This window comes from Pristiophorus japonicus, chromosome 5 (assembly GCF_044704955.1).
Source record: "Pristiophorus japonicus isolate sPriJap1 chromosome 5, sPriJap1.hap1, whole genome shotgun sequence".
Classification (NCBI taxonomy): domain Eukaryota; kingdom Metazoa; phylum Chordata; class Chondrichthyes; family Pristiophoridae; genus Pristiophorus; species Pristiophorus japonicus.
Genome location: NC_091981.1, coordinates 297,671,081 through 297,684,426, shown reverse-complemented (window position 1 = coordinate 297,684,426; position 13,346 = coordinate 297,671,081). Strand labels below are relative to the sequence as shown.

Genomic DNA, 13,346 nt, shown 5'->3' with positions numbered 1-13,346 from the left:
TGGGTCGCTCGGGGAGACGGTGTCTGGGTCGCTCGGGGAGACGGTGTCTGGGTCGCTCGGGGAGACGGTGTCTGGGTCGCTCGGGGAGACGGTGTCTGGGACAGTCGCTCGGGGAGACGGTGTCTGGGTCGCTCGGGGAGACGGTGTCTGGGTAGCTCGGTGAGACGGTGTCTGGGTAGCTCGGTGAGACTAGTGTCTGGGTCGCTAGGTGAGACGGTGTCTGGCTCGCTCGGGGAGACAGTGTCTGGGTCGGTCGGGGAGACGGTGTCTGGTTCCGTCGCGGAGACGGTGTCTGGGTCGCTCGGGGGGACCGTGTCTGGGTCGCTCGGGGTGACGGTGTCTGGGTCGGTCGCTCGGGGAGACGGTGTCTGGGTCGCTCGGGGGACGGTGTCTGGGTCGCTCGGGCAGACGGTGTCTGGGTCGCTCGGGGAGACGGTGTCTGGGTCGCTCAGGCAGACGGTGTCTGGGTCGCTCGGGGAGACGGTGTCTGGGTCGGTCGCTCGGGGAGACGGTGTCTGGGTCGCTCGGGGAGACGGTGTCTGGGTCACTCGGGGAGACGGTGTCTGGGTAGCTCGGTGAGACGATGTCTGGCTCGCTCGGGGAGACGGTGTCTGCGTCGGTCGGGGAGACGGTGTCTGCGTCGGTCGGGGAGACGGTGTCTGGTTGGGTCGGGGAGACGGTGTCTGGGTCGGTCGCTCGGGGAGACGGTGTCTGGGTCGCTAGGGGTGACGGTGTCTGGGTACCTCGGTGAGACTAGTGTCTGGGTCGCTAGGTGAGACGGTGTCTGGCTCGCTCGGGGAGACAGTGTCTGGGTCGGTCGGGGAGACGGTGTCTGGTTCCGTCGCGGAGACGGTGTCTGGGTCGCTCGGGGGGACCGTGTCTGGGTCGCTCGGGGTGACGGTGTCTGGATCGGTCGCTCGGGGAGACGGTGTCTGGGTCGCTCGGGGGACGGTGTCTGGGTCGGTCGCTCGGGGAGACGGTGTCTGGGTCGCTAGGGGTGACGGTGTCTGGGTCACTCGGGGAGACGGTGACTGGCTCACTGGGGGAGACGGTGTCTGGGTCGGTCGCTCGGGGAGACGGCGTCTGGGTCGGTCGCTCAGGGAGACGGCATGTGGGTCGGTCGGGGAGACGGCGTCTGAGTCGGTATGGGAGACGGTGTCTGGTTCGGTCGGGGAGACAATGTCTCGGTCGGTCGCTCGGGGAGACGGTGTCTGGGTCGCTCGGGGAGACGGTGTCTGGGTCGCTCGGGGAGACGGTGTCTGGGTCGGTCACTTGGGGAGACGGAGTCTGGGTCGCTCGGGGAGACGGTGTCTGGGTCACTCGGGGAGACGGTGTCTGGGTCACTCGGGGAGACGGTGTCTGGGTCGCTCGGGGAGACGATGGCTGGGTCGGTCGGGGAGACGATGTCTGGGTCGGTATGGGAGACGGTGTCTGGGTCGGTCGGGGAGACGGTGTCTGGTTCCATCGGGGAGACGGTGTCTGGGTCGCTCGGAGAGACGGTGTCTGGGCCGGTCAGGGAGACGGTGTCTGGGTCGCTCGGGGAGACGGTGTCTGGGTCGGTCGCTCGGGGAGACGGTGTCTGGGTCGCTCGGGGGGACGGTGTCTGGGTCGCTCGGGCAGACGGTGTCTGGGTTGCTCGGGGAGACGGTGTCTGGGTCGCTCAGGCAGACGGTGTCTGGGTCGCTCGGGGAGAGGGTGTCTGGGTCGCTCGGGGAGAGGGTGTCTGGGTCGCTCGGGTAGACGGTGTCTGGGTCGCTCGGGGAGACGGTATCTGGGTCGCTCGGGGAGACGGTGTCTGGGTCGGTTGCTAGGGGAGACGGTGTCTGGGTCGGTCGGGGAGACGGTGTCTGGGTCGGTCGCTCGGGGAGACGGTGTCTGGGTCGCTCAGGGAGACGGTGTCTGGGTCACTCGGGGAGACGGTGTCTGGGTAGCTCGGGGAGACAGTGTCTGTGTCGGTCGCTCGGGGAGACGGTGTCTGGGTCACTTGGGGAGACGGTGTCTGGGTCGCTCGGGGAGACGATGTCTGGGTCGGTATGGGAGACGGTGTCTGGGTCGGTCGGGGAGACGGTGTCTGGGTCGGTCGGGGAGACGGTGTCTGGGTCGCTCGGAGAGACGGTGTCTGGGCCGGTCAGGGAGACGGTGTCTGGGTCGCTCGGGGAGACGGTGTCTGGGTCGGTCACTCGGGGAGACGGTGTCTGTGTCGCCCGGGGAGACGGTGTCTGGGTCGCTCGGAGAGACGGTGTCTGGGCCGGTCAGGGAGACGGTGTCTGGGTCGCTCGGGGAGACGGTGTCTGGGTCGGTCACTCGGGGAGACGGTGTCTGTGTCGCCCGGGCAGACGGTGTCTGGGTCGCTCGGGCAGACGGTGTCTGGGTCGCTCAGGCAGACGGTGTCTGGGTCGCTCGGGGAGACGGTGTCTGGGTCGCTTGGGGAGAGAGTGTCTGGGTCGCTCGGGGAGAGGGTGTCTGGGTCGCTCGGGGAGACGGTATCTGCGTCGCTCGGGGAGACGGTGTCTGGGTCGGTTGCTAGGGGAGACGGTGTCTGGGTCGGTCGGGGAGACGGTGTCTGGGTCGGTCCCTCGGGGAGACGGTGTCTGGGTCGGTCGCTCGGGGAGACGGTGTCTGGGTCGCTCGGGGAGACGGTGTCTGGGTCACTCGGGGAGACGGTGTCTGGGTCACTCGGGGAGACGGTGTCTGGGTCGGTCGGGATGATGGTGTCTGGCTCGCTCGGGGAGACGGTGTCTGGGTCGGTCGGGGAGACGGTGTCTGGGTCGGTAGCTCGGGGAGACGGTGTCTGGGTCGCTCGGGGAGACGGTGTCTGGGTCGCTCGGGGAGACGGTGTCTGGGTCACTGGGGGAGACGGTGACTGGCTCACTGGGGGAGACGGTGTCTGGGTCGGTCGCTCGGGGAGACGGTGTCTGGGTCGGTCGCTCGGGGAGACGGCGTCTGGGTCGGTCGCTCGGGGAGACGGCATCTGGGTCGGTCGGGGAGACGGCGTCTGTGTCGCTCGGGGAGACGGTGTCTGGGTCGGTATGGGAGACGGTGTCTGGTTCGGTCGGGGAGACGATGTCTCGGTCGGTCGCTCGGGGAGACGGTGTCTGGGTCGCTCGGGGAGACGGTGTCTGGGTCGGTCAGGGAGACGGTGTCTGGGTCGCTCGGGGAGACGGTGTCTGGGTTGGTCACTCGGGGAGACGGTGTCTGGGTCGCTCGGGGAGACGGTGTCTGGGTCGCTCGGGGAGACGGTGTCTGGGTCGCTCGGGGAGACGGTGTCTGGGTCGCTCGGGGAGACGGTGTCTGGGTCGCTCGGGGAGACGGTGTCTGGGTCGCTCGGGGAGACGGTGTCTGGGTAGCTCGGTGAGACGGTGTCTGGCTCGCTCGGGGAGACGGTGTCTGGCTCGCTCGGGGAGACGGTGTCTGGGTCGGTCGGGGAGACGGTGTCTGGTTCCATCGGGGAGACGGTGTCTGGGTCGCTCGGGGGGACGGTGTCTGGGTCGCTCGGGGTGACGGTGTCTGGGTCGCTCGGGGAGACGGTGTCTGGGTCGGTCGCTCGGGGAGACGGTGTCTGGGTCGCTCGGGGGGACGGTGTCTGGGTCGCTCGGGCAGACGGTGTCTGGGTTGCTCGGGGAGACGGTGTCTGGGTCGCTCAGGCAGACGGTGTCTGGGTCGCTCGGGGAGAGGGTGTCTGGGTCGCTCGGGGAGAGGGTGTCTGGGTCGCTCGGGTAGACGGTGTCTGGGTCGCTCGGGGAGACGGTATCTGGGTCGCTCGGGGAGACGGTGTCTGGGTCGGTTGCTAGGGGAGACGGTGTCTGGGTCGGTCGGGGAGACGGTGTCTGGGTCGGTCGCTCGGGGAGACAGTGTCTGTGTCGCTCGGGGAGACGGTGTCTGGGTCACTTGGGGAGACGGTGTCTGGGTCGCTCGGGAGACGATGGCCGGGTCGGTCGGGGAGACGATGTCTGGGTCGGTATGGGAGACGGTGTCTGGGTCGCTCGGGGAGACGGTGTCTGGGTCGCTCGGGGTGACGGTGTCTGGGTCGCTCGGGGTGACGGTGTCTGGGTCGCTCGGGGAGACGGTGTCTGGGTCGGTCGCTCGGGGAGACGGTGTCTGGGTCGCTCGGGGGGACGGTGTCTGGGTCGCTCGGGCAGACGGTGTCTGGGTCGCTCGGGCAGACGGTGTCTGGGTCGCTCGGGGAGACGGTGTCTGGGTCGCTCGGGGAGAGAGTGTCTGGGTCGCTCGGGGAGAGAGTGTCTGTGTCGCTCGGGGAGACGGTATCTGGGTCGCTCGGGGAGACGGTGTCTGGGTCGGTTGCTAGGGGAGACGGTGTCTGGGTCGGTCGGGGAGACGGTGTCTGGGTCGGTCGCTCGGGCAGACGGTGTCTGGGTCGCTCGGGGAGAGGGTTTCTGGGTCGCTCGGGGAGACGGTGTCTGGGACGGTCGCTCGGGGAGACGGTGTCTGGTTCGCTCGGGGAGACGGTGTCTGGGTCGGTCGGGGAGACGGTGTCTGGGTCGCTCGGGGAGACGGAGTCTGGGTCGCTCGAGGAGACGGTGTCTGGGTCACTCGGGGAGACGGTGTCTGGGTCACTCGGGGAGACGGTGTCTGGGTCGGTCGCAGAGACGGTGTCTGGGTCGGTCGCTCGGGGAGACAGTGTCTGTGTCGCTCGGGGAGACGGTGTCTGGGTCACTTGGGGAGACGGTGTCTGGGTCGCTCGGGAGAAGGTGGCTGGGTCGGTCGGGGAGACGATGTCTGGGTTGGTATGGGAGACGGTGTCTGGGTCGCTCGGGGAGACGGTGTCTGGGTCGCTCGGGGTGACGGTGTCTGGGTCGCTCGGGGAGACGGTGTCTGGGTCGGTCGCTCGGGGAGACGGTGTCTGGGTCGCTCGGGGGGACGGTGTCTGGGTCGCTCGGGCAGACGGTGTCTGGGTCGCTCGGGCAGACGGTGTCTGGGTCGCTCAGGCAGACGGTGTCTGGGTCGCTCGGGGAGACGGTGTCTGGGTCGCTTGGGGAGAGAGTGTCTGGGTCGCTCGGGGAGAGGGTGTCTGGGTCGCTCGGGGAGACGGTATCTGCGTCGCTCGGGGAGACGGTGTCTGGGTCGGTTGCTAGGGGAGACGGTGTCTGGGTCGGTCGGGGAGACGGTGTCTGGGTCGGTCCCTCGGGGAGACGGTGTCTGGGTCGGTCGCTCGGGGAGACGGTGTCTGGGTCGCTCGGGGAGACGGTGTCTGGGTCACTCGGGGAGACGGTGTCTGGGTCACTCGGGGAGACGGTGTCTGGGTCGGTCGGGATAATGGTGTCTGGCTCGCTCGGGGAGACGGTGTCTGGGTCGGTCGGGGAGACGGTGTCTGGGTCGGTAGCTCGGGGAGACGGTGTCTGGGTCGCTCGGGGAGACGGTGTCTGGGTCGCTCGGGGAGACGGTGTCTGGGTCACTGGGGGAGACGGTGACTGGCTCACTGGGGGAGACGGTGTCTGGGTCGGTCGCTCGGGGAGACGGTGTCTGGGTCGGTCGCTCGGGGAGACGGCATCTGGGTCGGTCGCTCGGGGAGACGGCATCTGGGTCGGTCGGGGAGACGGCGTCTGTGTCGCTCGGGGAGACGGTGTCTGGGTCGGTATGGGAGACGGTGTCTGGTTCGGTCGGGGAGACGATGTCTCGGTCGGTCGCTCGGGGAGACGGTGTCTGGGTCGCTCGGGGAGACGGTGTCTGGGTCGGTCAGGGAGACGGTGTCTGGGTCGCTCGGGGAGACGGTGTCTGGGTTGGTCACTCGGGGAGACGGTGTCTGGGTCGCTCGGGGAGACGGTGTCTGGGTCGCTCGGGGAGACGGTGTCTGGGTCGCTCGGGGAGACGGTGTCTGGGTCGCTCGGGGAGACGGTGTCTGGGTCGCTCGGGGAGACGGTGTCTGGGTCGCTCGGGGAGACGGTGTCTGGGTCGCTCGGGGAGACGGTGTCTGGGTAGCTCGGTGAGACGGTGTCTGGCTCGCTCGGGGAGACGGTGTCTGGCTCGCTCGGGGAGACGGTGTCTGGGTCGGTCGGGGAGACGGTGTCTGGTTCCATCGGGGAGACGGTGTCTGGGTCGCTCGGGGGGACGGTGTCTGGGTCGCTCGGGGTGACGGTGTCTGGGTCGCTCGGGGAGACGGTGTCTGGGTCGGTCGCTCGGGGAGACGGTGTCTGGGTCGCTCGGGGGGACGGTGTCTGTGTCGCTCGGGCAGACGGTGTCTGGGTTGCTCGGGGAGACGGTGTCTGGGTCGCTCAGGCAGACGGTGTCTGGGTCGCTCGGGGAGAGGGTGTCTGGGTCGCTCGGGGAGAGGGTGTCTGGGTCGCTCGGGTAGACGGTGTCTGGGTCGCTCGGGGAGACGGTATCTGGGTCGCTCGGGGAGACGGTGTCTGGGTCGGTTGCTAGGGGAGACGGTGTCTGGGTCGGTCGGGGAGACGGTGTCTGGGTCGGTCGCTCGGGGAGACGGTGTCTGGGTCGCTCAGGGAGACGGTGTCTGGGTCACTCGGGGAGACGGTGTCTGGGTACCTCGGGGAGACGGTGTCTGGCTCGCTCGGGGAGACGGTGTCTGCGTCGGTCGGGGAGACGGTGTCTGGTTGGGTCTGGGAGACGGTGTCTGGGTCGGTCGCTCGGGGAGACGGTGTCTGGGTCGCTCGGGGTGACGGTGTCTGGGTCACTCGGGGAGACGGTGACTGGCTCACTGGGGGAGACGGTGTCTGGGTCGGTCGCTCGGGGAGACGGTGTCTGGGTCGGTCGCTCGGTGAGACGGCGTCTGGGTCGGTCGCTCGGGGAGACGGCATGTGGGTCGGTCGGGGAGACGGCATGTGGGTCGCTCGGGGAGACGGCATGTGGGTCGCTCGGGGAGACGGTGTCTGGGTCGCTCGGGGAGACGGTGTCTGGGTCGCTCGGGGAGACGGTGTCTGGGTCGCTCGGGGAGACGGTGTCTGGGTCGCTCGGGGAGACGGTGTCTGGGTCGGTCACTCGGGGAGACGGAGTCTGGGTCGCTCGGGGAGACGGTGTCTGGGTCGCTCGGGGAGACGGTGTCTGGGTCGCTCGGGGAGACGGTGTCTGGGTCGCTCGGGGAGACGATGTCTGGGTCGCTCGGGGAGACGGTGTCTGGGACAGTCACTCGGGGAGACGGTGTCTGGGTCGCTCGGGGAGACGGTGTCTGGGTCGGTCAGGGAGACGGTGTCTGGGTCGCTCGGGGAGACGGTGTCTGGGTCGGTCACTCGGGGAGACGGAGTCTGGGTCGCTCGGGGAGACGGTGTCTGGGTCGCTCGGGGAGACGGTGTCTGGGTCGCTCGGGGAGACGATGTCTGGGTCGCTCGGGGAGACGGTGTCTGGGTCACTCGGGGAGACGGTGTCTGGGTCACTCGGGGAGAAGGTGTCTGGGTCGGTCGCGGAGACGGTGTCTGGGTCGCTCGGGGGGACGGTGTCTGGGTCGGTCAGGGAGACGGTGTCTGGGTCCGTCGGGGAGACGGTGTCTGGGTCACTCGGGGAGACGGTGTCTGGGTCGGTCGGGGAGACGGTGTCTGTGCCGGTCGCTCGGGTAGGTGGTGTCTGGTTCGGTCGGGGAGACGGTGTCTGGGTCGGTCGGGGAGACGGTGTCTGGGTCGGTCGGGGAGACGGTGTCTGGGTAGGTCGGGGAGACGGTGTCTGGGTCGGTCGGGGAGACGGTGTCTGGGTCGGTCGGGGAGACGGTGTCTGGGTCGGTCGGGGAGACGGTGTCTGGGTCGGTCGGGGAGACGGTGTCTGGGTCGGTCGGGGAGACGGTGTCTGTGTCGGTCGCTCGGGGAGACGGTGTCTGTGTCGCTCGGGGAGACGGTGTCTGGGTCGGTCGGGGAGACGATGTTTCGATCGGTCGCTCGGGGAGACGGTGTCTGGGTCGGTCACTCGGGGATACGGTGGCTGGGTCGGTCGGGGAGACGGTGTCTGGGTTGGTCGGTCGGGGAGACGGTGTCTGGGTCGGTCGGGGAGACGGTGTCTGGTTCGGTCGGGGAGACGGTGTCTAGGTCGGTCGGGGAGACGGATACTGGGTCGCTCGGCGAGACGGAGTCTGGGTCGCTCGGGGAGACGGTGTCTGGGTCGCTCGGGGAGACGGTGTCTGGGTCATTCGGGGAGACAGTATCTCGGTCGATCGCTCGGGGAGACGGTGTCTGGGTCGCTCGGGGGGACGTTGTCTGGGTCGGTCGGGGAGACGTTGTCTGGGTCGGTCGGAGAGACGTTGTCACGGTGTCTGGGTCGGTCGCTCGGGGAGACGGAGTCTGGGTCGGTCGCTCGGGCAGACGGTGTCTGGGTCGCTCGGGGAGACGGTGTCTGGGTCGCTCGGGGAGACGGTGTCTGGGACGGTCGATCGGGGAGACGGTGTCTGGGTCGCTCGGGGAGACGGTGTCTGGGTCGCTCGGGGAAACGGTGTCTGGGTCGGTCGGGGAGACGGTGTCTGGGTCGGTCGGGGAGACGGTGTCTGGGTCGGTTGCTCAGGGAGACGGTGTCTGTGTCGGTCGGGGAGACGGTGTCTGGGTCGCTCGGGGAGATGCTCTGAGTGTGATTATGTTTCACCGAAGAGTTGAGACAAAGATCGACTTATTATAGGTTAAATGGCCCTGTGCATTATTTCACATCAGACCCATCCCTGAAAAGACAATAAATGAGATATCTAAAGAGCAGGTCAGGGTAGACGGAGCTGTTCATGCCACTAGCCCTCTGTGTGATCGGGATCGGGATCGGTCCCAGCTCCTTGTCATGGTCGTATGTTCACTATGTCTGTCCTGATTGTGTTGGCTTTGACTATATTTGAACTACTCCCTTCATAAAACGGCTTACAACATGCCCAAGGCCCTTTGGGTAACCTGCTCCTTAATAAAAGGCCTTACAACTCCTTCGACCCTTTGAGTGCCCTGTGTATGACCTGTGATCCGAATCTTACGCTGTGCTCTCACTGATCCAGGAGTGCAGCAACATCTGACCACACTACAACCAGTGCTGAAGACCATGAAGACAAACTACAACAGCCTGCGCAGTCAGGTGACAAACTTCTCCCAGTTCTACGAGACGGCCATTGCTGAGGCCAAGAAACAGGTGAATGAGGGAGAGGGTGACTGGGCTCACCATTTACCCTGGCGTGTAGTCTGTAATCTAATGTGTTCCCATCCCGTGCAATACCCCGTCACCACACAGGCTTTGTGAAAGGCAGGTCGTGTCTGACAAACCGAATGGGATTTTTTTTGTCTGAAGTAATGGACAGGGGAATGTCTCTGGATGTTGTTTATATGGACTGCCAGAAGCCATTTGATAAAGTCCCACCTCAGAGACAGTTAACTAAGGTCGAAGGTCACAGAATTGAGGGCAAATCATTGACCTGATGAGGACTGGCTGAGCGGCAGGACATCGCGTGTCGGGATAATGGGCAGGTACGCTAATTGGCAGGTGGTGACTCGTGGTGTCCCGCAGGGATCTGTGTTGGGGCCTCAGCTATTCACAGTATTTATTAATGACTTCGATGGTGGCGTAGAAAGTCATATATCCAAATTTACTGATGTCACAAAGATAGACGGCATTGTGGACAGTGTAGATGGAAGCACAAAATTATAAAGGGGTATTAATAGATGAAGTGAATGAGCAAAACTGTGGCAATTGGATTTCAATGTCGGCAAATGTGAGGTCATCCTTTGGACCTAAAAAGAATAGAACGGGGTATTTTTCTAAATGGTGAAGATCTGCCAACAGTGGATGTCCAGGGAGACTTGGGTGGGGGTGGGGAGTGCGGGGGTCCAGGTACATCGATCATTAAAATGTCATGGACAGGTACAGAAAGTTATCAAACAGGCGAATGGAATATTGGCCTTTATATCTCGAAGACTAGAATACAAGGGAGTAGAAGTTATGCTGCAGCTGTACAAAGCCCTGGTTAGACCACACTTGGAGCACTGTAAGCAGTTCTGGGCTCCGCACCTTCGGGAGGGTATATTGGTCTTGGAGGGAATGCAGCCTACGCTTACCAGAATGGTGAATTAACTTAAAACTGAGATGAGGAGGAATTTCTTCTCTCAGAGGGTCGGTTGTAAATCTGTGGAATTCTCTGCGTCAGAGAGCTGTGGAAGCTGGGACATTGAATATATTTTTGAGCGATAAGGGATTATGGGGAACGGGCAGGGAAGTGGAGCTGAGTCCATGATCAGATCAACCATGGTCTTATTAAATGGTGGAGCAGGCTCGAGGGGCCGTATGGCCTACTCCTGCTCCTATTTCTTATGTTCGTATTAATGATACCCGGACTCCAAGGGTTAAGTTACGAGGAGAGATGACACAAATTAGGGCTGTATTCCCGAGAATTTAAATGGTTAAGGAGCGATCTGATCGAAGTTTTCTAGATATTAAGGAGAAGATAGAGTAGGGACACTATTTCTGCTGGTTGTGGAGTTGAGGACTAGGGGGCATAGTCTTAACATTGGAGCCAGACCTTTCAGGAGTGAAATTAGGAAACACATTTACACACAAAGATGGTGGAAGTTTGGAACTCACTTCCACAAACGGTAATTGATGCTAAGTCAATGGTTAATTTTAAATTGGAGAGGTATGCAAGGATGTGGGCCGAAAGCGGGTATATGGAGTTAGGTCACAGATCAGCCATGATCTCATCGAATGGCGGAACAGGCTCGAGAGGCTGAATGGCCTGCTCCTGTTCCGATGTTCCGAGAATATGTTAATAGATGAGGAACAACATTTCAGTGAATTGTCCTGAGACAATCCAATTCCCATCACCGTATTCCCCAGTCCCCTTCCCCACCAGAAATTCATTGGATTGTCCTGACCCCATTTAGTAGTGTAGTATTAGGCGGTCCCTCGTGTTGAGGATGACTTGCTTCCACATCAAACAGGGATGAGTTCGCAGGTGTTTCAACGAAGGACCTAATATTCCAGGTCCCGAACTACATCCTCAAGGGTGGAAGATGCCTGTGCGTGGTAAATGGACTCAAGATATTGATAAGCCACGATCAGATTGAAAGGCGGAACAGGCTCGAGGGGCTGAATGGGTGGCCTCCTGTTCCTGTGTAACAGGCTCGAGGGGCTGAATGGGCCTCCTGTTCCTGTGTAACAGGCTCGAGGGGCTGAATGGGCCTCCTCCTGTTCCTGTGTAACAGGCTCGAGGGGCTGAATGGGCCTCCTCCTGTTCCTGTGTAACAAGCTCGAGCGGCTGAATGGGCCTCCTCCTGTTCCTGTGTAACAGGCTCGAGGGGCTGAATGGGCCTCCTCCTGTTCTTGTGCAACAGGCTCGAGGGGCTGAATGGACCTCCTCCTGTTCCTATGTAATGGGGCTGAATGGCCTCCTCCTGCTCTTGCTAATTTTAACTTCTGTCCCCGTGGGAACTGAAGCCTTGACTAGAGGGTCAAAGAGAGAATCATTGGAAAGTGTTCAGCCGTGTGATTGATTCCTTGTTCACCGTCCCAACAGATCCAATCAGCGATAACTGAAGTGTCTGAATCCAACAGGAATCTGATGGAAAAATATGAGAGGGAGATAGTCCTGAGGAAGAAATATCATGACCAGCTGGTGGAGTTACGAGGTGGGTTCGGGGCAATTCTTGTTTTAATAGTGCACGGGATGTGGGCATTGCTGGCCAGGCCGGCATTTATTGCCCGTCCCTACCTGCCCGTGAGAAGGTGGTGATGAGTCACCTTCTTGTATCGCTGCAGTCCGTGTGGTGAAGGTGCTCCCACAGTGCAGTTAGGGAGGGAGTTCCAGGATTGTGACCCAGCGACGATGAAGGAACGGCCGATATATTTCCAAGTCAGGATGGTGTGTGACTTGGAGGGGAACGTGGAGGTGGTGGTGTTCCCCTGGGCCTGCTGCCCTTGTCCTTCTAGAGGGTAGAGGTCGTGGATTTGGGAGGTGCTGCTGAAGACGCCTTGGCGAGTTGCTGCAGTGCATCTTGTAGATGGTACACACTGCAGCCACGGTGCGCCGGTGGTGGAGGGAGTGAATGTTTAAGGTGGTGGATGGGGTGCCGATCAAGCGGGCTGCTTTGTCCTGGATGGTGTCGAGCTCTTTGAGTGTTGTGGGAGCTGCACTCATCCAGGCAAGTGGAGCGGGCCCATTGGGTAAGGGCTCCCTGGTGGAGCTCCAGCCCACAGCGAGCCAGGTTCACGCCTAGCTCAGAGCTGATCTACCGGGGGTAGGACTGGTTGGGGGAGGTCCGCTGGAAGTCAGAAGAGGTGGTGAGGGAAAGAATGTTGATAGATGTCCATCTAATCATCTCGGCACATAGACATTCACCAGTTCCCCTGTCCCTCTATCCATCAGGGTGCACCAATCGGGCTGTGGGCTGTCCTCTTCCTTTCTCTCGCTTTGCTTCCATACACACTCATTTTCATTCTTATCCCCCCCTGTCTCCCCCGGCTATCTTTCCCCCCCCCCCCCCCCCCCAGGGAATATCCGGGTGCTGTGCAGAGTGAAGCCAGTCACCGAGACTAACCCGACGGAGGGGCTGACCCCAGCGGTGCTGACCACTGACCCCGACCAGGACTCCAGGGTCACGTTGCTGTATAAAGGCAAAGAGAGGAGCTTCGAGCTGGACAAGGTCTTCCCATCCCAGGCCACACAGGAGCAGGTAACTGGGTAACCATGGGGAAACACTAGTGAGGGGTGGATTACCACTAGTGAGGGGTGGATTACCACTAGTGAGGGGTGGATTACCACTAATGAAGTGTGGTTTATCACTAGTGAGGGGTGGATTACCACTAGTGAGGAGTGGTTTATCACTAGTGAGGGGTGGATTACACCTAGTGAGGGGTGGATTATCACTAGTGAGGAGTGGTTTATCACTAGTGAGGGGTGGATTATCACTAGTGAAGAGTGGTTTATCACTAGTGAGGAATGGGTTACCACTAGTGAGGGGTAGATTACCACTAGTGAGGGGTGGTTTATCACTAATGAGGGGTGGTTTATCACTAGTGATTGGTTGGCTTATCATTAGTGAGGGGTGGATTACACCGAGTGAAGGATGGATTACCACTAGTGAGGGGTGGATTATCACTAGTGAGGGGTGGTTTATCACCAATGAGGGTAGATTACCACTAGTGAAGAGTGGTGTATCACTAGTGAGGGGTGGATTACACCTAGTGAGCGGTGGATTATCACTGGTGAGGGGTGGTTTATCACCAGTGAGGGTAGATTACCACTAGTGAAGAGTGGTTTATCACTAGTGAGGAATGGGTTACCACTAGTGAGGGGTAGATTACCACTAGTGAGGGGTGGTTTATCACTAGTGATTGGTTGGCTTATCATTAGTGAGGGGTGGATTACACCTAGTGAAGGATGGATTACCACTAGTGAGGGGTGGATTATCACTAGTGAGGAGTGGTTTATCACTAGT

At 61.8% G+C, this 13,346-nt stretch overlaps 1 protein-coding gene across 1 annotated transcript in view; it reads left to right on the top strand.

The window, feature by feature from the left end:
* The window catches only part of LOC139264177 (kinesin-like protein KIFC3), a 165,835-nt gene that overhangs the window by 131,694 nt on the left and 20,795 nt on the right, over positions 1 to 13,346 (top strand). Inside the window, exons 9-11 of the mRNA XM_070880262.1 lie at positions 8,921 to 9,051; positions 11,426 to 11,537; positions 12,400 to 12,581. Of these exons, the coding sequence (XP_070736363.1) occupies positions 8,921 to 9,051; positions 11,426 to 11,537; positions 12,400 to 12,581 (425 nt within the window). The remainder of the gene's footprint in view (positions 1 to 8,920; positions 9,052 to 11,425; positions 11,538 to 12,399; positions 12,582 to 13,346) is intronic.